We start from the raw sequence: 25,274 nt of genomic DNA, 5'->3' as shown, positions 1-25,274 counted from the left end.
ACAGCGTTGGGCCAAACAAAATACAAGTGGGTGATATGTAAGTGACCACCCTCTGCTGATTTCAGGGGTCAAATTTGTGGCCCAAGACTAGTTAACCCTTGCAAAACTACAGCTACTTATTCAAAATGGCAAAATATGCTGTGTGTGCCCACTTTGCCAGTGTATTTCATGCCCAAAACAGCGTTGGGCCAAACAAAATACAAGTGGGTGATATGTAAGTGACCACCCTCTGCTGATTTCAGGGGTAAAATTTGTGGCCCAAAACTATTTAACCCTTGCAAAACTACAGCTACTTATTCAAAATATCAAAATATGGTGTGTGCCCACTTTGCCAGTGTATTTCATGCCCAAAACAGCGTTGGGCCAAACAAAATACAAATGAGTGATATGTAAGTGACCACTCTCTATTGATTTCAGGTGTCAAATTTGTGGCCCAAGACTAGTTAACCCTTGCAAAACTACAGCTACTTATTCAAAATGGCAAAATATGGTGTGTGTGCCCACTTTGCCAGTGTATTTCATGCCCAAAACAGCGTTGGGCCAAACAAAATACAAGTGGGTGATATGTAAGTGACCACCCTCTGCTGATTTCAGGGGTCAAATTTGTGGCCCAAGACTAGTTAACCCTTGCAAAACCACAGCTACTTATTCAAAATAGCAATTTATAAAATGGTGTTTATGCCCACTTTGCCAGTGTATTTCATGCCCAAAACAGCGTTGGGCCAAACAAAATACAAGTGGGTGATATGTAAGTGACCACCCTCTGCTGATTTCAGGTGTCAGATTTGTGGCCCAAGACTAGTTAACCCTTGCAAAACTACAGCTACTTATTCAAAATGGCAAAATATGGTGTGTGTGCCCACTTTGCCAGTGTATTTCATGCCCAAAACAGCGTTGGGCCAGGCAAAATACAAGTGGGTCACATGCAAGTGACCACTCTCTGTTGATTTCAGGTGTCAAATTTGTGGCCCAAGACTAGTTATCCCTTGCAAAACTACAGCTACTTATTCAAAATAGCAATTTATAAAATGGTGTTTATGCCCACTTTGCCAGTGTATTTCATGCCCAAAACAGCATTGGGCCAAGCAAAATACAAGTGGGTGATATGTAAGTGACCACCCTCTGTTGATTTCAGGGGTAAAATTTGTGGCCCAAGACTAGTTAACCCTTGCAAAACTACAGCTACTTATTCAAAATGGCAAAATATGGTGTGTGTGCCCATTTTGCCAGTGTATTTCATGCCCAAAACAGCGTTGGGCCAAACAAAATACAAGTGGGTGATATGTAAGTGACCACCCTCTGCTGATTTCAGGGGTCAAATTTGTGGCCCAAGACTAGTTAACCCTTGCAAAACTACAGCTACTTATTCAAAATGGCAAAATATGCTGTGTGTGCCCACTTTGCCAGTGTATTTCATGCCCAAAACAGCGTTGGGCCAAACAAAATACAAGTGGGTGATATGTAAGTGACCACCCTCTGCTGATTTCAGGGGTAAAATTTGTGGCCCAAAACTATTTAACCCTTGCAAAACTACAGCTACTTATTCAAAATATCAAAATATGGTGTGTGTGCCCACTTTGCCAGTGTATTTCATGCCCAAAACAGCGTTGGGCCAAACAAAATACAAATGAGTGATATGTAAGTGACCACTCTCTATTGATTTCAGGTGTCAAATTTGTGGCCCAAGACTAGTTAACCCTTGCAAAACTACAGCTACTTATTCAAAATGGCAAAATATGGTGTGTGTGCCCACTTTGCCAGTGTATTTCATGCCCAAAACAGCGTTGGGCCAAACAAAATACAAGTGGGTGATATGTAAGTGACCACCCTCTGCTGATTTCAGGGGTCAAATTTGTGGCCCAAGACTAGTTAACCCTTGCAAAACCACAGCTACTTATTCAAAATAGCAATTTATAAAATGGTGTTTATGCCCACTTTGCCAGTGTATTTCATGCCCAAAACAGCGTTGGGCCAAACAAAATACAAGTGGGTGATATGTAAGTGACCACCCTCTGCTGATTTCATGTGTCAAATTTGTGGCCCAAGACTAGTTAACCCTTGCAAAACCACAGCTACTTATTCAAAATAGCAATTTATAAAATGGTGTTTATGCCCACTTTGCCAGTGTATTTCATGCCCAAAACAGCGTTGGGCCAAACAAAATACAAGTGGGTGATATGTAAGTGACCACCCTCTGCTGATTTCAGGGGTAAAATTTGTGGCCCAAAACTATTTAACCCTTGCAAAACTACAGCTACTTATTCAAAATATCAAAATATGGTGTGTGCCCACTTTGCCAGTGTATTTCATGCCCAAAACAGCGTTGGGCCAAACAAAATACAAATGAGTGATATGTAAGTGACCACTCTCTATTGATTTCAGGTGTCAAATTTGTGGCCCAAGACTAGTTAACCCTTGCAAAACTACAGCTACTTATTCAAAATGGCAAAATATGGTGTGTGTGCCCACTTTGCCAGTGTATTTCATGCCCAAAACAGCGTTGGGCCAAACAAAATACAAGTGGGTGATATGTAAGTGACCACCCTCTGCTGATTTCAGGGGTCAAATTTGTGGCCCAAGACTAGTTAACCCTTGCAAAACCACAGCTACTTATTCAAAATAGCAATTTATAAAATGGTGTTTATGCCCACTTTGCCAGTGTATTTCATGCCCAAAACAGCGTTGGGCCAAACAAAATACAAGTGGGTGATATGTAAGTGACCACCCTCTGCTGATTTCAGGTGTCAGATTTGTGGCCCAAGACTAGTTAACCCTTGCAAAACTACAGCTACTTATTCAAAATGGCAAAATATGGTGTGTGTGCCCACTTTGCCAGTGTATTTCATGCCCAAAACAGCGTTGGGCCAGGCAAAATACAAGTGGGTCACATGCAAGTGACCACTCTCTGTTGATTTCAGGTGTCAAATTTGTGGCCCAAGACTAGTTATCCCTTGCAAAACTACAGCTACTTATTCAAAATAGCAATTTATAAAATGGTGTTTATGCCCACTTTGCCAGTGTATTTCATGCCCAAAACAGCATTGGGCCAAGCAAAATACAAGTGGGTGATATGTAAGTGACCACCCTCTGTTGATTTCAGGGGTAAAATTTGTGGCCCAAGACTAGTTAACCCTTGCAAAACTACAGCTACTTATTCAAAATGGCAAAATATGGTGTGTGTGCCCATTTTGCCAGTGTATTTCATGCCCAAAACAGCGTTGGGCCAAACAAAATACAAGTGGGTGATATGTAAGTGACCACCCTCTGCTGATTTCAGGGGTCAAATTTGTGGCCCAAGACTAGTTAACCCTTGCAAAACTACAGCTACTTATTCAAAATGGCAAAATATGCTGTGTGTGCCCACTTTGCCAGTGTATTTCATGCCCAAAACAGCGTTGGGCCAAACAAAATACAAGTGGGTGATATGTAAGTGACCACCCTCTGCTGATTTCAGGGGTAAAATTTGTGGCCCAAAACTATTTAACCCTTGCAAAACTACAGCTACTTATTCAAAATATCAAAATATGGTGTGTGCCCACTTTGCCAGTGTATTTCATGCCCAAAACAGCGTTGGGCCAAACAAAATACAAATGAGTGATATGTAAGTGACCACTCTCTATTGATTTCAGGTGTCAAATTTGTGGCCCAAGACTAGTTAACCCTTGCAAAACTACAGCTACTTATTCAAAATGGCAAAATATGGTGTGTGTGCCCACTTTGCCAGTGTATTTCATGCCCAAAACAGCGTTGGGCCAAACAAAATACAAGTGGGTGATATGTAAGTGACCACCCTCTGCTGATTTCAGGGGTCAAATTTGTGGCCCAAGACTAGTTAACCCTTGCAAAACCACAGCTACTTATTCAAAATAGCAATTTATAAAATGGTGTTTATGCCCACTTTGCCAGTGTATTTCATGCCCAAAACAGCGTTGGGCCAAACAAAATACAAGTGGGTGATATGTAAGTGACCACCCTCTGCTGATTTCATGTGTCAAATTTGTGGCCCAAGACTAGTTAACCCTTGCAAAACCACAGCTACTTATTCAAAATAGCAATTTATAAAATGGTGTTTATGCCCACTTTGCCAGTGTATTTCATGCCCAAAACAGCGTTGGGCCAAACAAAATACAAGTGGGTGATATGTAAGTGACCACCCTCTGCTGATTTCAGGGGTCAAATTTGTGGCCCAAGACTAGTTAACCCTTGCAAAACTACAGCTACTTATTCAAAATGGCAAAATATGGTGTGTGTGCCCACTTTGCCAGTGTATTTCATGCCCAAAACAGCGTTGGGCCAAGCAAAATACAACTGCGTCACATGTAAGTGACCACCCTCTGTTGATTTCAGGTGTCAAATTTGTGGCCCAAGACTGGTTAACCCTTGCAAAACTACAGCTACTTATTCAAAATAGCAAATCATGGTGTGTGTGCCCACTTTGCCAGTGTATTTCATGCCCAAAACAGCGTTGAGCCAGGAAAAATACAAGTGGATCACATGCAAGTGACCACCCTCTGTTGTTTTTGCGGGGCAAATGTGTGGCCCAAGACTGGTTAACCCTTGCAAAACTACAGCTACTTATTCAAAATGGTAAAATATGGTGTGTGTGCCCACTTTGCCAGTGTACTGTATTTCATGCCCAAAACAGCGTTGGGCCAAGCAAAATACAACTGCGTCATATGTAAGTGACCACCCTCTGTTGATTTCAGGTGTCAGATTTGTGGCCCAAGACTGGTTAACCCTTGCAAAACTACAGCTACTTATTCAAAATGGTAAAATATGGTGTGTGTGCCCACTTTGCCAGTGTATTTCATGCCCAAAACAGCGTTGGGCCAGGCAAAATACAACTGCGTCATATGTAAGTGACCACCCTCTGTTGTTTTTGGGGGTCAAATTTGTGGCCCAAGACTAGTTAACCCTTGCTAAACTACAGCTACTTATTCAAAATGGCAAAATATGGTGTGTGTGCCCACTTTGCCAGTGTATTTCATGCCCAAAACAGCGTTGGGCCAAGCAAAATACAACTGCGTCATATGTAAGTGACCACCCTCTGTTGATTTCAGGTGTCAGATTTGTGGCCAAAGACTGGTTAACCCTTGAAAAACTACAGCTACTTATTCAAAATGGTAAAATATGGTGTGTGTGCCCACTTTGCCAGTGTATTTCATGCCCAAAACAGCGTTGGGCCAAGCAAAATACAACTGCGTCATATGTAAGTGACCACCCTCTGTTGTTTTTGGGGGTCAAATTTGTGGCCCAAGACTAGTTAACCCTTGCTAAACTACAGCTACTTATTCAAAATGGCAAAATATGGTGTGTGCCCACTTTGCCAGTATATTTCATGCTCAAAACAGCGTTGGGCCAGGCAAAATACAACTGCGTCATATATAAGTGACCACCCTCTGTTGTTTTTGGGGGTCAAATTTGTGGCCCAAGACTAGTTAACCCTTGCTAAACTACAGCTACTTATTCAAAATGGCAAAATATGGTGTGTGTGCCCACTTTGCCAGTATATTTCATGCCCAAAACAGCGTTGGGCCAAGCAAAATACAACTGCGTCACATGTAAGTGACCACCCTCTGTTGATTTCAGGTGTCAGATTTGTGGCCCAAGACTGGTTAATCCTTGCAAAACTACAGCTACTTATTCAAAATGGTAAAATATGGTGTGTGTGCCCACTTTGCCAGTGTATTTCATGCCCAAAACAGCGTTGGGCCAAGCAAAATACAAGTGGGTCATATGTAAGTGACCACCCTCTGTTGATTTCAGGTGTCAAATTTGTGGCCCAAGACTGGTTAACCTTTGCAAAACTACAGCTACTTATTCAAAATGGTAAAATATGGTGTGTGTGCCCACTTTGCCAGTGTATTTCGTGGCCAAAACAGCGTTGGGCCAGGCAAAATACAACTGCGTCATATGTAAGTGACCACCCTCTGTTGTTTTTGGGGGTCAAATTTGTGGCCCAAGACTAGTTAACCCTTGCTAAACTACAGCTACTTATTCAAAATGGCAAAATATGGTGTGTGTGCCCGCTTTGCCAGTGTATTTCATGCCCAAAACAGCGTTGGGCAAAGCAAAATACAACTGCGTCATATGTAAGTGACCACCCTCTGTTGTTTTTGGGGGTCAAATTTGTGGCCCAAGACTAGTTAACCCTTGCTAAACTACAGCTACTTATTCAAAATGGCAAAATATGGTGTGTGTGCCCACTTTGCCAGTGTATTTCATGCCCAAAACAGCGTTGGGCCAAGCAAAATACAAGTGGGTCATATGTAACTGATCACCCTTTGTTGATTTCAGGTGTCAAATTTGTGGCCCAAGACTAGTTAACCCTTGCAAAACTACAGCTACTTATTGAAAATGGCAAAATATGGTGTGTGTGCCCACTTTGCCAGTGTATTTCATGCCCAAAACAGCGTTGGGCCAAGCAAAATACAACTGCGTCATATGTAAGTGACCACCCTCTGTTGTTTTTGGGGGTCAAATTTGTGGCCCAAGACTAGTTAACCCTTGCTAAACTACAGCTACTTATTCAAAATGGCAAAATATGGTGTGTGCCCACTTTGCCAGTATATTTCATGCTCAAAACAGCGTTGGGCCAGGCAAAATACAACTGCGTCATATATAAGTGACCACCCTCTGTTGTTTTTGGGGGTCAAATTTGTGGCCCAAGACTAGTTAACCCTTGCTAAACTACAGCTACTTATTCAAAATGGCAAAATATGGTGTGTGTGCCCACTTTGCCAGTATATTTCATGCCCAAAAGAGCGTTGGGCCAAGCAAAATACAACTGCGACACATGTAAGTGACCACCCTCTGTTGATTTCAGGTGTCAGATTTGTGGCCCAAGACTGGTTAACCCTTGCAAAACTACAGCTACTTATTCAAAATGGTAAAATATGGTGTGTGTGCCCACTTTGCCAGTGTATTTCATGCCCGAAACAGCGTTGGGCCAAACAAAATACAAGTGGGTGATATGTAAGTGACCACCCTCTGCTGATTTCAGGGGTCAAATTTGTGGCCCAAGACTAGTTAACCCTTGCAAAACTACAGCTGCTTATTCAAAATGGCAAAATATGGTGTGTGTGCCCACTTTGCCAGTGTATTGTATGCCCAAAACAGCGTTGGGCCAAGCAAAATACAAGTGGGTCATATGTAAGTGACCACCCTCTGTTGATTTCAGGGGTCAAATTTGTGGCCCAAGACTAGTTAACCCTTGCAAAACTACAGCTACTTATTCAAAATGGCAATTTATAAAATGGTGTCTGTGCCCACTTTGCCAGTGTATTTCATGCCCAAAACAGCGTTGGGCCAAGCAAAATACAAGTGGGTCATATGTAAGTGACCACCCTCTGTTGATTTCAGTTGTCAAATTTGTGGCCCAAGACTGGTTAACCCTTGCAAAACTACAGCTACTTATTCAAAATAGCAAATCATGGTGTGTGTGCCCACTTTGCCAGTGTATTTCATGCCCAAAACAGCGTTGAGCCAGGAAAAATACAAGTGGGTCACATGCAAGTGACCACCCTCTGTTGTTTTTGCGGGTCAAATGTGTGGCCCAAGACTGGTTAACCCTTGCAAAACTACAGCTACTTATTCAAAATGGTAAGATATGGTGTGTGTGCCCACTTTGCCAGTGTACTGTATTTCATGCCCAAAACAGCGTTGGGCCAAGCAAAATACAACTGCGTCATATGTAAGTGACCACCCTCTGTTGATTTCAGGTGTCAGATTTGTGGCCCAAGACTGGTTAACCCTTGCAAAACTACAGCTACTTATTCAAAATGGTAAAATATGGTGTGTGTGCCCACTTTGCCAGTGTATTTCATGCCCAAAACAGCGTTGGGCCAAACAAAATACAAGTGGGTGATATGTAAGTGACCACCCTCTGCTGATTTCAGGGGTCAAATTTGTGGCCCAAGACTAGTTAACCCTTGCAAAACTACAGCTACTTATTCAAAATGGCAAAATATGCTGTGTGTGCCCACTTTGCCAGTGTATTTCATGCCCAAAACAGCATTGGGTCAAGCAAAATACAAGTGGGTGATATGTAAGTGACCACCCTCTGTTGATTTCAGGGGTAAAATTTGTGGCCCAAAACTATTTAACCCTTGCAAAACTACAGCTACTTATTCAAAATATCAAAATATGGTGTGTGCCCACTTTGCCAGTGTATTTCATGCCCAAAACAGCGTTGGGCCAAACAAAATACAAATGAGTGATATGTAAGTGACCACCCTCTATTGATTTCAGGTGTCAAATTTGTGGCCCAAGACTAGTTAACCCTTGCAAAACTACAGCTACTTATTCAAAATGGCAAAATATGGTGTGTGTGCCCACTTTGCCAGTGTATTTCATGCCCAAAACAGCATTGGGCCAGGCAAAATACAAGTGGGTCACATGCAAGTGACCACTCTCTGTTGATTTCAGGGGTAAAATTTGTGGCCCAAGACTAGTTAACCCTTGCAAAACTACAGCTACTTATTCAAAATAGCAATTTATAAAATGGTGTTTATGCCCACTTTGCCAGTGTATTTCATGCCCAAAACAGCATTGGGCCAAGCAAAATACAAGTGGGTGATATGTAAGTGACCACCCTCTGTTGATTTCAGGGGTAAAATTTGTGGCCAAAGACTAGTTAACCCTTGCAAAACTACAGCTACTTATTCAAAATGGCAAAATATGGTGTGTGTGCCCATTTTGCCAGTGTATTTCATGCCCAAAACAGCGTTGGGCCAAACAAAATACAAGTGGGTGATATGTAAGTGACCACCCTCTGCTGATTTCAGGGGTCAAATTTGTGGCCCAAGACTAGTTAACCCTTGCAAAACTACAGCTACTTATTCAAAATGGCAAAATATGCTGTGTGTGCACACTTTGCCAGTGTATTTCATGCCCAAAACAGCATTGGGTCAAGCAAAATACAAGTGGGTGATATGTAAGTGACCACCCTCTGTTGATTTCAGGGGTAAAATTTGTGGCCCAAAACTATTTAACCCTTGCAAAACTACAGCTACTTATTCAAAATATCAAAATATGGTGTGTGCCCACTTTGCCAGTGTATTTCATGCCCAAAACAGCGTTGGGCCAAACAAAATACAAATGAGTGATATGTAAGTGACCACCCTCTATTGATTTCAGGTGTCAAATTTGTGGCCCAAGACTAGTTAACCCTTGCAAAACTACAGCTACTTATTCAAAATGGCAAAATATGGTGTGTGTGCCCACTTTGCCAGTGTATTTCATGCCCAAAACAGCGTTGGACCAAACAAAATACAAGTGGGTGATATGTAAGTGACCACCCTCTGCTGATTTCAGGGGTCAAATTTGTGGCCCAAGACTAGTTAACCCTTGCAAAACTACAGCTACTTATTCAAAATGGCAAAATATGGTGTGTGTGCCCACTTTGCCAGTGTATTTCATGCCCAAAACAGCATTGGGCCAGGCAAAATACAAGTGGGTCACATGCAAGTGACCACTCTCTGTTGATTTCAGGTGTCAAATTTGTGGCCCAAGACTAGTTAACCCTTGCAAAACTACAGCTACTTATTCAAAATAGCAATTTATAAAATGGTGTTTATGCCCACTTTGCCAGTGTATTTCATGCCCAAAACAGCATTGGGCCAAGCAAAATACAAGTGGGTGATATGTAAGTGACCACCCTCTGCTGATTTCATGTGTCAAATTTGTGGCCCAAGACTAGTTAACCCTTGCAAAACCACAGCTACTTATTCAAAATAGCAATTTATAAAATGGTGTTTATGCCCACTTTGCCAGTGTATTTCATGCCCAAAACAGCGTTGGGCCAAACAAAATACAAATGAGTGATATGTAAGTGACCACTCTCTGTTGATTTCAGGGGTAAAATTTGTGGCCCAAGACTAGTTAACCCTTGCAAAACTACAGCTACTTATTCAAAATGGCAAAATATGGTGTGTGTGCCCATTTTGCCAGTGTATTTCATGCCCAAAACAGCGTTGGGCCAAACAAAATACAAGTGGGTGATATGTAAGTGACCACCCTCTGCTGATTTCAGGGGTCAAATTTGTGGCCCAAGACTAGTTAACCCTTGCAAAACTACAGCTACTTATTCAAAATGGCAAAATATGCTGTGTGTGCCCACTTTGCCAGTGTATTTCATGCCCAAAACAGCGTTGGGCCAAACAAAATACAAGTGGGTGATATGTAAGTGACCACCCTCTGCTGATTTCAGGGGTAAAATTTGTGGCCCAAAACTATTTAACCCTTGCAAAACTACAGCTACTTATTCAAAATATCAAAATATGGTGTGTGCCCACTTTGCCAGTGTATTTCATGCCCAAAACAGCGTTGGGCCAAACAAAATACAAATGAGTGATATGTAAGTGACCACTCTCTATTGATTTCAGGTGTCAAATTTGTGGCCCAAGACTAGTTAACCCTTGCAAAACTACAGCTACTTATTCAAAATGGCAAAATATGGTGTGTGTGCCCACTTTGCCAGTGTATTTCATGCCCAAAACAGCGTTGGGCCAAACAAAATACAAGTGGGTGATATGTAAGTGACCACCCTCTGCTGATTTCAGGGGTCAAATTTGTGGCCCAAGACTAGTTAACCCTTGCAAAACCACAGCTACTTATTCAAAATAGCAATTTATAAAATGGTGTTTATGCCCACTTTGCCAGTGTATTTCATGCCCAAAACAGCGTTGGGCCAAACAAAATACAAGTGGGTGATATGTAAGTGACCACCCTCTGCTGATTTCAGGTGTCAGATTTGTGGCCCAAGACTAGTTAACCCTTGCAAAACTACAGCTACTTATTCAAAATGGCAAAATATGGTGTGTGTGCCCACTTTGCCAGTGTATTTCATGCCCAAAACAGCGTTGGGCCAGGCAAAATACAAGTGGGTCACATGCAAGTGACCACTCTCTGTTGATTTCAGGTGTCAAATTTGTGGCCCAAGACTAGTTATCCCTTGCAAAACTACAGCTACTTATTCAAAATAGCAATTTATAAAATGGTGTTTATGCCCACTTTGCCAGTGTATTTCATGCCCAAAACAGCATTGGGCCAAGCAAAATACAAGTGGGTGATATGTAAGTGACCACCCTCTGTTGATTTCAGGGGTAAAATTTGTGGCCCAAGACTAGTTAACCCTTGCAAAACTACAGCTACTTATTCAAAATGGCAAAATATGGTGTGTGTGCCCATTTTGCCAGTGTATTTCATGCCCAAAACAGCGTTGGGCCAAACAAAATACAAGTGGGTGATATGTAAGTGACCACCCTCTGCTGATTTCAGGGGTCAAATTTGTGGCCCAAGACTAGTTAACCCTTGCAAAACTACAGCTACTTATTCAAAATGGCAAAATATGCTGTGTGTGCCCACTTTGCCAGTGTATTTCATGCCCAAAACAGCGTTGGGCCAAACAAAATACAAGTGGGTGATATGTAAGTGACCACCCTCTGCTGATTTCAGGGGTAAAATTTGTGGCCCAAAACTATTTAACCCTTGCAAAACTACAGCTACTTATTCAAAATATCAAAATATGGTGTGTGCCCACTTTGCCAGTGTATTTCATGCCCAAAACAGCGTTGGGCCAAACAAAATACAAATGAGTGATATGTAAGTGACCACTCTCTATTGATTTCAGGTGTCAAATTTGTGGCCCAAGACTAGTTAACCCTTGCAAAACTACAGCTACTTATTCAAAATGGCAAAATATGGTGTGTGTGCCCACTTTGCCAGTGTATTTCATGCCCAAAACAGCGTTGGGCCAAACAAAATACAAGTGGGTGATATGTAAGTGACCACCCTCTGCTGATTTCAGGGGTCAAATTTGTGGCCCAAGACTAGTTAACCCTTGCAAAACCACAGCTACTTATTCAAAATAGCAATTTATAAAATGGTGTTTATGCCCACTTTGCCAGTGTATTTCATGCCCAAAACAGCGTTGGGCCAAACAAAATACAAGTGGGTGATATGTAAGTGACCACCCTCTGCTGATTTCATGTGTCAAATTTGTGGCCCAAGACTAGTTAACCCTTGCAAAACCACAGCTACTTATTCAAAATAGCAATTTATAAAATGGTGTTTATGCCCACTTTGCCAGTGTATTTCATGCCCAAAACAGCGTTGGGCCAAACAAAATACAAGTGGGTGATATGTAAGTGACCACCCTCTGCTGATTTCAGGGGTCAAATTTGTGGCCCAAGACTAGTTAACCCTTGCAAAACTACAGCTACTTATTCAAAATGGCAAAATATGGTGTGTGTGCCCACTTTGCCAGTGTATTTCATGCCCAAAACAGCGTTGGGCCAAGCAAAATACAACTGCGTCACATGTAAGTGACCACCCTCTGTTGATTTCAGGTGTCAAATTTGTGGCCCAAGACTGGTTAACCCTTGCAAAACTACAGCTACTTATTCAAAATAGCAAATCATGGTGTGTGTGCCCACTTTGCCAGTGTATTTCATGCCCAAAACAGCGTTGAGCCAGGAAAAATACAAGTGGATCACATGCAAGTGACCACCCTCTGTTGTTTTTGCGGGGCAAATGTGTGGCCCAAGACTGGTTAACCCTTGCAAAACTACAGCTACTTATTCAAAATGGTAAAATATGGTGTGTGTGCCCACTTTGCCAGTGTACTGTATTTCATGCCCAAAACAGCGTTGGGCCAAGCAAAATACAACTGCGTCATATGTAAGTGACCACCCTCTGTTGATTTCAGGTGTCAGATTTGTGGCCCAAGACTGGTTAACCCTTGCAAAACTACAGCTACTTATTCAAAATGGTAAAATATGGTGTGTGTGCCCACTTTGCCAGTGTATTTCATGCCCAAAACAGCGTTGGGCCAGGCAAAATACAACTGCGTCATATGTAAGTGACCACCCTCTGTTGTTTTTGGGGGTCAAATTTGTGGCCCAAGACTAGTTAACCCTTGCTAAACTACAGCTACTTATTCAAAATGGCAAAATATGGTGTGTGTGCCCACTTTGCCAGTGTATTTCATGCCCAAAACAGCGTTGGGCCAAGCAAAATACAACTGCGTCATATGTAAGTGACCACCCTCTGTTGATTTCAGGTGTCAGATTTGTGGCCAAAGACTGGTTAACCCTTGAAAAACTACAGCTACTTATTCAAAATGGTAAAATATGGTGTGTGTGCCCACTTTGCCAGTGTATTTCATGCCCAAAACAGCGTTGGGCCAAGCAAAATACAACTGCGTCATATGTAAGTGACCACCCTCTGTTGTTTTTGGGGGTCAAATTTGTGGCCCAAGACTAGTTAACCCTTGCTAAACTACAGCTACTTATTCAAAATGGCAAAATATGGTGTGTGCCCACTTTGCCAGTATATTTCATGCTCAAAACAGCGTTGGGCCAGGCAAAATACAACTGCGTCATATATAAGTGACCACCCTCTGTTGTTTTTGGGGGTCAAATTTGTGGCCCAAGACTAGTTAACCCTTGCTAAACTACAGCTACTTATTCAAAATGGCAAAATATGGTGTGTGTGCCCACTTTGCCAGTATATTTCATGCCCAAAACAGCGTTGGGCCAAGCAAAATACAACTGCGTCACATGTAAGTGACCACCCTCTGTTGATTTCAGGTGTCAGATTTGTGGCCCAAGACTGGTTAATCCTTGCAAAACTACAGCTACTTATTCAAAATGGTAAAATATGGTGTGTGTGCCCACTTTGCCAGTGTATTTCATGCCCAAAACAGCGTTGGGCCAAGCAAAATACAAGTGGGTCATATGTAAGTGACCACCCTCTGTTGATTTCAGGTGTCAAATTTGTGGCCCAAGACTGGTTAACCTTTGCAAAACTACAGCTACTTATTCAAAATGGTAAAATATGGTGTGTGTGCCCACTTTGCCAGTGTATTTCGTGGCCAAAACAGCGTTGGGCCAGGCAAAATACAACTGCGTCATATGTAAGTGACCACCCTCTGTTGTTTTTGGGGGTCAAATTTGTGGCCCAAGACTAGTTAACCCTTGCTAAACTACAGCTACTTATTCAAAATGGCAAAATATGGTGTGTGTGCCCGCTTTGCCAGTGTATTTCATGCCCAAAACAGCGTTGGGCAAAGCAAAATACAACTGCGTCATATGTAAGTGACCACCCTCTGTTGTTTTTGGGGGTCAAATTTGTGGCCCAAGACTAGTTAACCCTTGCTAAACTACAGCTACTTATTCAAAATGGCAAAATATGGTGTGTGTGCCCACTTTGCCAGTGTATTTCATGCCCAAAACAGCGTTGGGCCAAGCAAAATACAAGTGGGTCATATGTAACTGATCACCCTTTGTTGATTTCAGGTGTCAAATTTGTGGCCCAAGACTAGTTAACCCTTGCAAAACTACAGCTACTTATTGAAAATGGCAAAATATGGTGTGTGTGCCCACTTTGCCAGTGTATTTCATGCCCAAAACAGCGTTGGGCCAAGCAAAATACAACTGCGTCATATGTAAGTGACCACCCTCTGTTGTTTTTGGGGGTCAAATTTGTGGCCCAAGACTAGTTAACCCTTGCTAAACTACAGCTACTTATTCAAAATGGCAAAATATGGTGTGTGCCCACTTTGCCAGTATATTTCATGCTCAAAACAGCGTTGGGCCAGGCAAAATACAACTGCGTCATATATAAGTGACCACCCTCTGTTGTTTTTGGGGGTCAAATTTGTGGCCCAAGACTAGTTAACCCTTGCTAAACTACAGCTACTTATTCAAAATGGCAAAATATGGTGTGTGTGCCCACTTTGCCAGTATATTTCATGCCCAAAAGAGCGTTGGGCCAAGCAAAATACAACTGCGACACATGTAAGTGACCACCCTCTGTTGATTTCAGGTGTCAGATTTGTGGCCCAAGACTGGTTAACCCTTGCAAAACTACAGCTACTTATTCAAAATGGTAAAATATGGTGTGTGTGCCCACTTTGCCAGTGTATTTCATGCCCGAAACAGCGTTGGGCCAAACAAAATACAAGTGGGTGATATGTAAGTGACCACCCTCTGCTGATTTCAGGGGTCAAATTTGTGGCCCAAGACTAGTTAACCCTTGCAAAACTACAGCTGCTTATTCAAAATGGCAAAATATGGTGTGTGTGCCCACTTTGCCAGTGTATTGTATGCCCAAAACAGCGTTGGGCCAAGCAAAATACAAGTGGGTCATATGTAAGTGACCACCCTCTGTTGATTTCAGGGGTCAAATTTGTGGCCCAAGACTAGTTAACCCTTGCAAAACTACAGCTACTTATTCAAAATGGCAATTTATAAAATGGTGTCTGTGCCCACTTTGCCAGTGTATTTCATGCCCAAAACAGCGTTGGGCCAAGCAAAATACAAGTGGGTCATATGTAAGTGACCACCCTCTGTTGATTTCAGTTGTCAAATTTGTGGCCCAAGACTGGTTAACCCTTGCAAAACTACAGCTACTTATTCAAAATAGCAAATCATGGTGTGTGTGCCCACTTTGCCAGTGTATTTCATGCCCAAAACAGCGTTGAGCCAGGAAAAATACAAGTGGGTCACATGCAAGTGACCACCCTCTGTTGTTTTTGCGGGTCAAATGTGTGGCCCAAGACTGGTTAACCCTTGCAAAACTACAGCTACTTATTCAAAATGGTAAGATATGGTGTGTGTGCCCACTTTGCCAGTGTACTGTATTTCATGCCCAAAACAGCGTTGGGCCAAGCAAAATACAACTGCGTCATATGTAAGTGACCACCCTCTGTTGATTTCAGGTGTCAGATTTGTGGCCCAAGACTGGTTAACCCTTGCAAAACTACAGCTACTTATTCAAAATGGTAAAATATGGTGTGTGTGCCCACTTTGCCAGTGTATTTCATGCCCAAAACAGCGTTGGGCCAAACAAAATACAAGTGGGTGATATGTAAGTGACCACCCTCTGCTGATTTCAGGGGTCAAATTTGTGGCCCAAGACTAGTTAACCCTTGCAAAACTACAGCTACTTATTCAAAATGGCAAAATATGCTGTGTGTGCCCACTTTGCCAGTGTATTTCATGCCCAAAACAGCATTGGGTCAAGCAAAATACAAGTGGGTGATATGTAAGTGACCACCCTCTGTTGATTTCAGGGGTAAAATTTGTGGCCCAAAACTATTTAACCCTTGCAAAACTACAGCTACTTATTCAAAATATCAAAATATGGTGTGTGCCCACTTTGCCAGTGTATTTCATGCCCAAAACAGCGTTGGGCCAAACAAAATACAAATGAGTGATATGTAAGTGACCACCCTCTATTGATTTCAGGTGTCAAATTTGTGGCCCAAGACTAGTTAACCCTTGCAAAACTACAGCTACTTATTCAAAATGGCAAAATATGGTGTGTGTGCCCACTTTGCCAGTGTATTTCATGCCCAAAACAGCATTGGGCCAGGCAAAATACAAGTGGGTCACATGCAAGTGACCACTCTCTGTTGATTTCAGGGGTAAAATTTGTGGCCCAAGACTAGTTAACCCTTGCAAAACTACAGCTACTTATTCAAAATAGCAATTTATAAAATGGTGTTTATGCCCACTTTGCCAGTGTATTTCATGCCCAAAACAGCATTGGGCCAAGCAAAATACAAGTGGGTGATATGTAAGTGACCACCCTCTGTTGATTTCAGGGGTAAAATTTGTGGCCAAAGACTAGTTAACCCTTGCAAAACTACAGCTACTTATTCAAAATGGCAAAATATGGTGTGTGTGCCCATTTTGCCAGTGTATTTCATGCCCAAAACAGCGTTGGGCCAAACAAAATACAAGTGGGTGATATGTAAGTGACCACCCTCTGCTGATTTCAGGGGTCAAATTTGTGGCCCAAGACTAGTTAACCCTTGCAAAACTACAGCTACTTATTCAAAATGGCAAAATATGCTGTGTGTGCACACTTTGCCAGTGTATTTCATGCCCAAAACAGCATTGGGTCAAGCAAAATACAAGTGGGTGATATGTAAGTGACCACCCTCTGTTGATTTCAGGGGTAAAATTTGTGGCCCAAAACTATTTAACCCTTGCAAAACTACAGCTACTTATTCAAAATATCAAAATATGGTGTGTGCCCACTTTGCCAGTGTATTTCATGCCCAAAACAGCGTTGGGCCAAACAAAATACAAATGAGTGATATGTAAGTGACCACCCTCTATTGATTTCAGGTGTCAAATTTGTGGCCCAAGACTAGTTAACCCTTGCAAAACTACAGCTACTTATTCAAAATGGCAAAATATGGTGTGTGTGCCCACTTTGCCAGTGTATTTCATGCCCAAAACAGCGTTGGACCAAACAAAATACAAGTGGGTGATATGTAAGTGACCACCCTCTGCTGATTTCAGGGGTCAAATTTGTGGCCCAAGACTAGTTAACCCTTGCAAAACTACAGCTACTTATTCAAAATGGCAAAATATGGTGTGTGTGCCCACTTTGCCAGTGTATTTCATGCCCAAAACAGCATTGGGCCAGGCAAAATACAAGTGGGTCACATGCAAGTGACCACTCTCTGTTGATTTCAGGTGTCAAATTTGTGGCCCAAGACTAGTTAACCCTTGCAAAACTACAGCTACTTATTCAAAATAGCAATTTATAAAATGGTGTTTATGCCCACTTTGCCAGTGTATTTCATGCCCAAAACAGCATTGGGCCAAGCAAAATACAAGTGGGTGATATGTAAGTGACCACCCTCTGTTGATTTCAGGGGTAAAATTTGTGGCCCAAGACTAGTTAACCCTTGCAAAACTACAGCTACTTATTCAAAATGGCAAAATATGGTGTGTGTGCCCATTTTGCCAGTGTATTTCATGCCCAAAACAGCGTTGGGCCAAACAAAATACAAGTGGGTGATATGTAAGTGACCACCCTCTGCTGATTTCAGGGGTCAAATTTGTGGCCCAAGACTAGTTAACCCTTGCAAAACTACAGCTACTTATTCAAAATGGCAAAATATGCTGTGTGTGCCCACTTTGCCAGTGTATTTCATGCCCAAAACAGCGTTGGGCCAAACAAAATACAAGTGGGTGATATGTAAGTGACCACCCTCTGCTGATTTCAGGGGTCAAATTTGTGGCCCAAGACTAGTTAACCCTTGCAAAACTACAGCTACTTATTCAAAATGGCAAAATATGGTGTGTGTGCCCACTTTGCCAGTGTATTTCATGCCCAAAACAGCATTGGGCCAGGCAAAATACAAGTGGGTCACATGCAAGTGACCACTCTCTGTTGATTTCAGGGGTAAAATTTGTGGCCCAAGACTAGTTAACCCTTGCAAAACTACAGCTACTTATTCAAAATAGCAATTTATAAAATGGTGTTTATGCCCACTTTGCCAGTGTATTTCATGCCCAAAACAGCATTGGGCCAAGCAAAATACAAGTGGGTGATATGTAAGTGACCACCCTCTGTTGATTTCAGGGGTAAAATTTGTGGCCCAAGACTAGTTAACCCTTGCAAAACTACAGCTACTTATTCAAAATGGCAAAATATGGTGTGTGTGCCCATTTTGCCAGTGTATTTCATGCCCAAAACAGCGTTGGGCCAAACAAAATACAAGTGGGTGATATGTAAGTGACCACCCTCTGCTGATTTCAGGGGTCAAATTTGTGGCCCAAGACTAGTTAACCCTTGCAAAACTACAGCTACTTATTCAAAATGGCAAAATATGCTGTGTGTGCCCACTTTGCCAGTGTATTTCATGCCCAAAACAGCGTTGGGCCAAACAAAATACAAGTGGGTGATATGTAAGTGACCACCCTCTGCTGATTTCATGTGTCAAATTTGTGGCCCAAGACTAGTTAACCCTTGCAAAACCACAGCTACTTATTCAAAATAGCAATTTATAAAATGGTGTTTATGCCCACTTTGCCAGTGTATTTCATGCCCAAAACAGCGTTGGCCCAAACAAAATACAAGTGGGTGATATGTAAGTGACCACCCTCTGCTGATTTCAGGGGTCAAATTTGTGGCCCAAGACTAGTTAACCCTTGCAAAACTACAGCTACTTATTCAAAATGGCAAAATATGGTGTGTGTGCCCACTTTGCCAGTGTATTTCATGCCCAAAACAGCATTGGGCCAGGCAAAATACAAGTGGGTCACATGCAAGTGACCACTCTCTGTTGATTTCAGGGGTAAAATTTGTGGCCCAAGACTAGTTAACCCTTGCAAAACTACAGCTACTTATTCAAAATGGCAAAATATGGTGTGTGTGCCCACTTTGCCAGTGTATTGTATGCCCAAAACAGCGTTGGGCCAAGCAAAATACAAGTGGGTCATATGTAAGTGACCACCCTCTGTTGATTTCAGGGGTCAAATTTGTGGCCCAAGACTAGTTAACCCTTGCAAAACTACAGCTACTTATTCAAAATGGTAAAATATGGTGTGTGTGCCCACTTTGCCAGTGTATTTCATGCCCAAAACAGCGTTGGGCCAGGCAAAATACAACTGCGTCATATGTAAGTGACCACCCTCTGTTGTTTTTGGGGGTCAAATTTGTGGCCCAAGACTGGTTAACCCTTGCAAAACTACAGCTACTTATTCAAAATGGTAAAATATGGTGTGTGTGCCCACTTTGCCAGTGTACTGTATTTCATGCCCAAAACAGCGTTGGGCCAAGCAAAATACAACTGCGTCATATGTAAGTGACCACCCTCTGTTGATTTCAGGTGTCAGATTTGTGGCCCAAGACTGGTTAACCCTTGCAAAACTACAGCTACTTATTCAAAATGGTAAAATATGGTGTGTGTGCCCACTTTGCCAGTGTATTTCATGCCCAAAACAGCGATGGGCCAGGCAAAATACAACTGCGTCATATGTAAGTGACCACCCTCTGTTGTTTTTGGGGGTCAAATTTGTGGCCCAAGACTAGTTAACCCTTGCTAAACTACAGCTACTTATTCAAAATGGCAAAATATGGTGTGTGTGCCCACTTTGCCAGTGTATTTCATGCCCAAAACAGCGTTGGGCCAAGCAAAATACAACTGCGTCATATGTAAGTGACCACCCTCTGTTGTTTTTGGGGGTCAAATTTGTGGCCCAAGACTGGTTAACCCTTGAAAAACTACAGCTACTTATTCAAAATGGCAAAATATGGTGTGTGCCCACTTTGCCAGTATATTTCATGCTCAAAACAGCGTTGGGCCAGGCAAAATACAACTGCGTCATATATAAGTGACCACCCTCTGTTGTTTTTGGGGGTCAAATTTGTGGCCCAAGACTAGTTAACCCTTGCTAAACTACAGCTACTTATTCAAAATGGCAAAATATGGTGTGTGTGCCCACTTTGCCAGTATATTTCATGCCCAAAACAGCGTTGGGCCAAGCAAAATACAACTGCGTCACATGTAAGTGACCACCCTCTGTTGATTTCAGGTGTCAGATTTGTGGCCCAAGACTGGTTAATCCTTGCAAAACTACAGCTACTTATTCAAAATGGTAAAATATGGTGTGTGTGCCCACTTTGCCAGTGTATTTCATGCCCAAAACAGCGTTGGGCCAAACAAAATACAAGTGGGTGATATGTAAGTGACCACCCTCTGCTGATTTCAGGGGTCAAATTTGTGGCCCAAGACTAGTTAACCCTTGCAAAACTACAGCTACTTATTCAAAATGGCAAAATATGCTGTGTGTGCCCACTTTGCCAGTGTATTTCATGCCCAAAACAGCGTTGGGCCAAACAAAATACAAGTGGGTGATATGTAAGTGACCACCCTCTGCTGATTTCATGTGTCAAATTTGTGGCCCAAGACTAGTTAACCCTTGCAAAACCACAGCTACTTATTCAAAATAGCAATTTATAAAATGGTGTTTATGCCCACTTTGCCAGTGTATTTCATGCCCAAAACAGCGTTGGGCCAAACAAAATACAAGTGGGTGATATGTAAGTGACCACCCTCTGCTGATTTCAGGGGTCAAATTTGTGGCCCAAGACTAGTTAACCCTTGCAAAACTACAGCTACTTATTCAAAATGGCAAAATATGGTGTGTGTGCCCACTTTGCCAGTGTATTTCATGCCCAAAACAGTGTTGGGCCAGGCAAAATACAAGTGGGTCACATGCAAGGGACACTACTCTGTTGATTTCAGGTGTCAAATTTGTGACAGAAGACTCATTAACCCTTGCGAAACTGAATGATCTGAATAAGAAGCTGGAGTTCGAATAAGAAGTGAATAAGAAGCTGGAGCTTGAATAAGAAGTGAATAAGAAGCTGGCCGAATAAGAAGCTACCTTCAGCCTCGTCAAAATCTGTTTATTATATATGCCCCATAATCTCTAACTTGCACCATATATCAAATGATATTGCTGCACACTTGTATGACCTTAGCCTTGATGGTTACTTTAAACCAGTCCTGAAAACAACATACAGTAGTTATACTTTATTATCCAGTCATACAGAAGTTGCACCAGCTGACAATGAAAGGTACAGTAGATATACACTGCATATACACAACTGTGAGTTACATATATGTAATCTTACATTACCTGGAGAGGAATAAACTGGGAACTTTGGGGCTGTGAAGATTTCCTCCTGCAATGCAAAAATAGATCTAGTACCACTTGCTAGTATCACTTGCTATTGCTGCTATTTGAAAGGACCTACTCTGTCACGGAAACACAAGGGTTTGAGCAAAATGATTCACTAAACCCAAAATATATGATTTCTTATATAAAAAGAGTTACTAACCATTGATTTGTTGTACAGTGAGTAATTTGTTTCATAACTACCTTTTATGGGTTAAATGAAGGTGACAGTAGGATACATCAATCGGATTACTGACAGGAAGTCTGTGGTGTGCGGTGTGCAAGAAAATATTACAACTTTGGAGTCTATTCAATTGATGTCGGATCCTTTCCGAAGGGAAAGATCCGACAGTTCAGTATTCAATTTGAGGCCAAATCCGACAGGTTTTGGCCATTTCCGAGAATGTCAATCCGACTTGTTTTAAAGTCGGATTGACATTGTCGAAAACAGACCAAAGACCTGTCGGTTTTGGCCGCAAATCCGATAAAACACGTGGATCCGCAGCTAATCCACCAATCTACGTGTTTTCCGACAAGTCGGAAAAACGGCAGCCGCATTGATTCGACCTAAAAAAAGTCGGAAACTGCTGTCTAGACAGGAGTTCCGACTAGAATTGAATAGACCCTAATTATCTGAAATATCTTACATTTATTCAGCTAATGTTAAACTTTTGCACTTTGGATTGTGAATGTTATTAGTAGCTATCTTATGTGAAATACCATACCCAGAATTGTCCCATAAATGCAATTTACAGAAAAGCATCAGAAACAAACACAGATGAGATTTATATTGCTATATAAATGCTTCTGACTACCAACCTCCAATCCCCTTTACTCACTCATCAGCACAGTATAATGTATTATTATAAATCTGTCAACTGGCTACAATTCTTTTCAGGTACATTTCTTGTACCTCAAGCATTAAAAATGTCTTCCTGAAAAACGACTTCAGTGCTAAACACATTGTTTTATATACATGGTGGTTTCAGACTAAACACAGCAACTAATTCTGAATGAAAGGAAGGTATGCAGAGGGACAGTTGGTTGGAACTTGCAAGAATCGAGTTTCTACAGGAGACAGTCTGGCGACTGTGGCTTTCCACTTGTTGTGGAACTAAAGGTGCCAGAATTCCCTGCATATTCTATGACAGGCACAGCATATGAAGATTCTTTAATTACCTAACACTGCTATAAGAAATAACTTGTAAACAACATAAGAGGATAAAAAACATTGTTTGTCTATTAATGCTATTTATGAGATGCTCTGCAGAAATTATTATTGTCTATGAAATGCTCTGCAGCTATTCCTGCTCTCTATGACATGATCTGCAGTATATATACAGTTACGTAACTTGAGTCAGAATAAGGCTAGTGTGTTGTTCTGCTATAATATAACCCGACACTTTGTATTATCGGGCAGGGGCTGTGTGAAGAGTGTTCCCCAGCAGCATTACGCTATCTGTGTTACCTGTCGGGGGTCTTCTTGCTCCATAACCTCCATGGTGCCCCCAGTCGGATGGTTCAGTCCTCTGCTGCATGGAATCCTATCCCATCCTCAGGCACCTCATGCAACCATTGTTTCCTTATCTCTCTGGCTCTATTATTGGAAAGTGTGTGACAACAAGCCGTGGAGCAGTGCAGTAACTGGGTCACTGTGCCTCACACCTCCTCCCCTGGTTTTATCCCCCTCTTGTCATCTGTAGTATCCCCTGCCTGTTATATCCATGACCCAGCACGAATGCATCTGGGCTCCCAGGCTCTCCCTTCTCCCTGCTGTTGGAGAGACTGCGATTCCTCCTCTTCCTCCCTCCCTTCCTCCCTCCCCTCAGCAGGTTGCTCCCCAGATAGAATGTCATTGCTCAGCTGGCTTATACATGGGTAACCCTGCTGCAGCACCTTCCCTCCTCTCCTAGCACTGACAGCCCCCAGCTGCTCTGCAATGTACTACAGGGTATGTCATGTTATTTCAGATCAGACTGACAAATATACATGCCTGCAGGGCTGGCAACAGAACTGTTGGGGCCCTGTACACAGATATGTCTGGGGCTCCACCCCGACACCCGCACCTAAACACCCCTTCCCTGCCACTGTCACTACAATTCCCTTTAGGGGAGCAGGAGAGAAAGTGAGTAGAGTAAGAGAGAGACAAAGAGGGTGTCAGAGAAAGAGGGGTAGGAGCAAGCGGGAGTGGGAGAGAGAGGGGGTCATCCCGAATTAATCGCTCGCTAGCTACTTTTAGCAGCCATGCAAACGCATAGTTGCCGCCCACGGGGGAGTGTATTTTCGCTTTGCAAGTGTGCGAACGTGTGTGCAGCCAAACAGGACGAAAAGTTTTTTGCAGTTTCTGAGTTGCTCTGGACTTACTCAGCCCTTGCGATCAGTTCAGTTTTTTTGGTCCCGGAATTGACGTCAGTCACCCGCCCTGCAAACGCTTGGACACGCCTGCGTTTTTCCAAACACTCCCTGAAAACGGTCAGTTGCCACCCACAAACGCCCTCTTCCTGTCAATCTCCTTGCGATCGGCTGAGCAAATGGATTCTTCGTTAAATCCATCGCCCAGCAACGATCCGCCTTATTCCCATACGACGCGCCTGCGCATTGCGGTGCTGGGAAAAACTGCAGTGAGCGATCAACTCGGAATGACCCCCAGAGTGTCAGGGAGGGAGGGAGAGAGAGAGGGGAGAGTGAGAAAGTGTCAGGGAAAGAGGGAGAGAGGATGTAAAGGAAAGAGAGCGTGACAGTGTCATGGAGAAAGAGAGAGACAGTGTCAGGCATACCTTCCAACATTTAGTATCTGCTAAGCGAGACCACTCCAAAAAGGGGGCATGGCATTGGGTAAAGGGGACATGACTTCATTCGCTGCAATGCCGCAACTGACTGCCACGCCTCCCGTTTTCATCACAGGGGAGGCATGTCCAGCGCTCTGTGAGCTGCTGGCATGCCCCCTCTTCCTCTGTCTCCCGTGAATAGACACTGTGCGCATAAGTCTATTCTCCGCTGCTCTGCTAAGCAGGGCAGTGAGTGACAGAGCCTCCCAACTGCCCCCCCCCCCCCTTCCTACTTGCAGGAGGTTGGACAAGCTCACTTTATAATCACTACTAGGAGCCGCAGCCCTGTTTTGTGCATCTGGACTTTGGGGGCCCTCAGGACCTTGGGGCCCGGGACAGTGTTACCCTTTGTCCCACCCTGTCACCGGGTGACTGTCACCTTCCCTCTTACCTTCTGGGAGCTGAGTTCTGGGAACTGGGAGCCGGTGGAGACTGTGTATGAGGCAGGCGGCAGGCTGTGGTCGCGCACCATGGTGGGCGCAATGGTGGCACAGTGGGGCGAGCGGGCCTTGCAGGTGCCGGTGGTGCCCTTCATCTGCTGGGCCTGCCACGGTGCCCTGCTCGCCCTGTGCTAGTTACGCCTCTAGGATAGAGTGATGGGGGGAGGTCACTATGGTTGCCAGATCTCCTCCAATGTGAATTATTGCATACACCTTCCTATCCCGCCTGAATGTCAGCATATCTCCTCCCCCCCATAACAAGCTGCCACGGCCTCGCTGCTCCTCCTCCCTAACCTCCCCCTCACCTGCTCCACTCTCCTCCAGCTCCATGAATGTCAGTTCAGGCAGAGGGTATATGAGGTGCACAAATGGTGCGCTGCCTATGGACACTCCCTGCTGCCCTGTCTGACCACTTAGCCCTGCACCCACCTGCTCCTCCACCTCCTCCTCCCCCCCAGCCGCCTCTATCCCAGCGCTGGGGATGTGGACACTGCTGGCCTTACTGTAGGGAT

General features: G+C 43.2%; 1 protein-coding gene across 3 annotated transcripts in view; it reads right to left on the bottom strand.

The window, feature by feature from the left end:
• PRKAG3 (protein kinase AMP-activated non-catalytic subunit gamma 3) overlaps nucleotides 1–23,310 on the bottom strand; it is a 134,388-nt gene extending 111,078 nt beyond the window's left edge. The window contains exons 1-2 of one of the 3 annotated variants that reach the window (XR_010181991.1): nucleotides 22,963–23,306; nucleotides 21,456–21,501 (exon numbers count right to left, since the gene is read on the bottom strand). Coding sequence is in view for 2 of the 3 variants with exons in the window: in XM_063933876.1 (XP_063789946.1) it covers nucleotides 21,456–21,501; nucleotides 22,963–22,995 (79 nt within the window). In the remaining variant the exon portion in view is untranslated. Of the gene's footprint in view, nucleotides 1–21,455; nucleotides 21,502–22,962 lie in introns of all 3 variants that reach the window. The other 2 variants (XM_063933876.1, XM_063933875.1) reach the window with 2 other exon arrangements.
• Between the last annotated feature and the right edge of the window lie 1,964 nt (nucleotides 23,311–25,274).

Source organism: Pseudophryne corroboree, chromosome 7 (assembly GCF_028390025.1).
Source record: "Pseudophryne corroboree isolate aPseCor3 chromosome 7, aPseCor3.hap2, whole genome shotgun sequence".
Classification (NCBI taxonomy): domain Eukaryota; kingdom Metazoa; phylum Chordata; class Amphibia; order Anura; family Myobatrachidae; genus Pseudophryne; species Pseudophryne corroboree.
The sequence above is the reverse complement of the archived record's forward strand: the minus strand, read 5'-3'. Positions and strand labels throughout refer to the sequence as shown.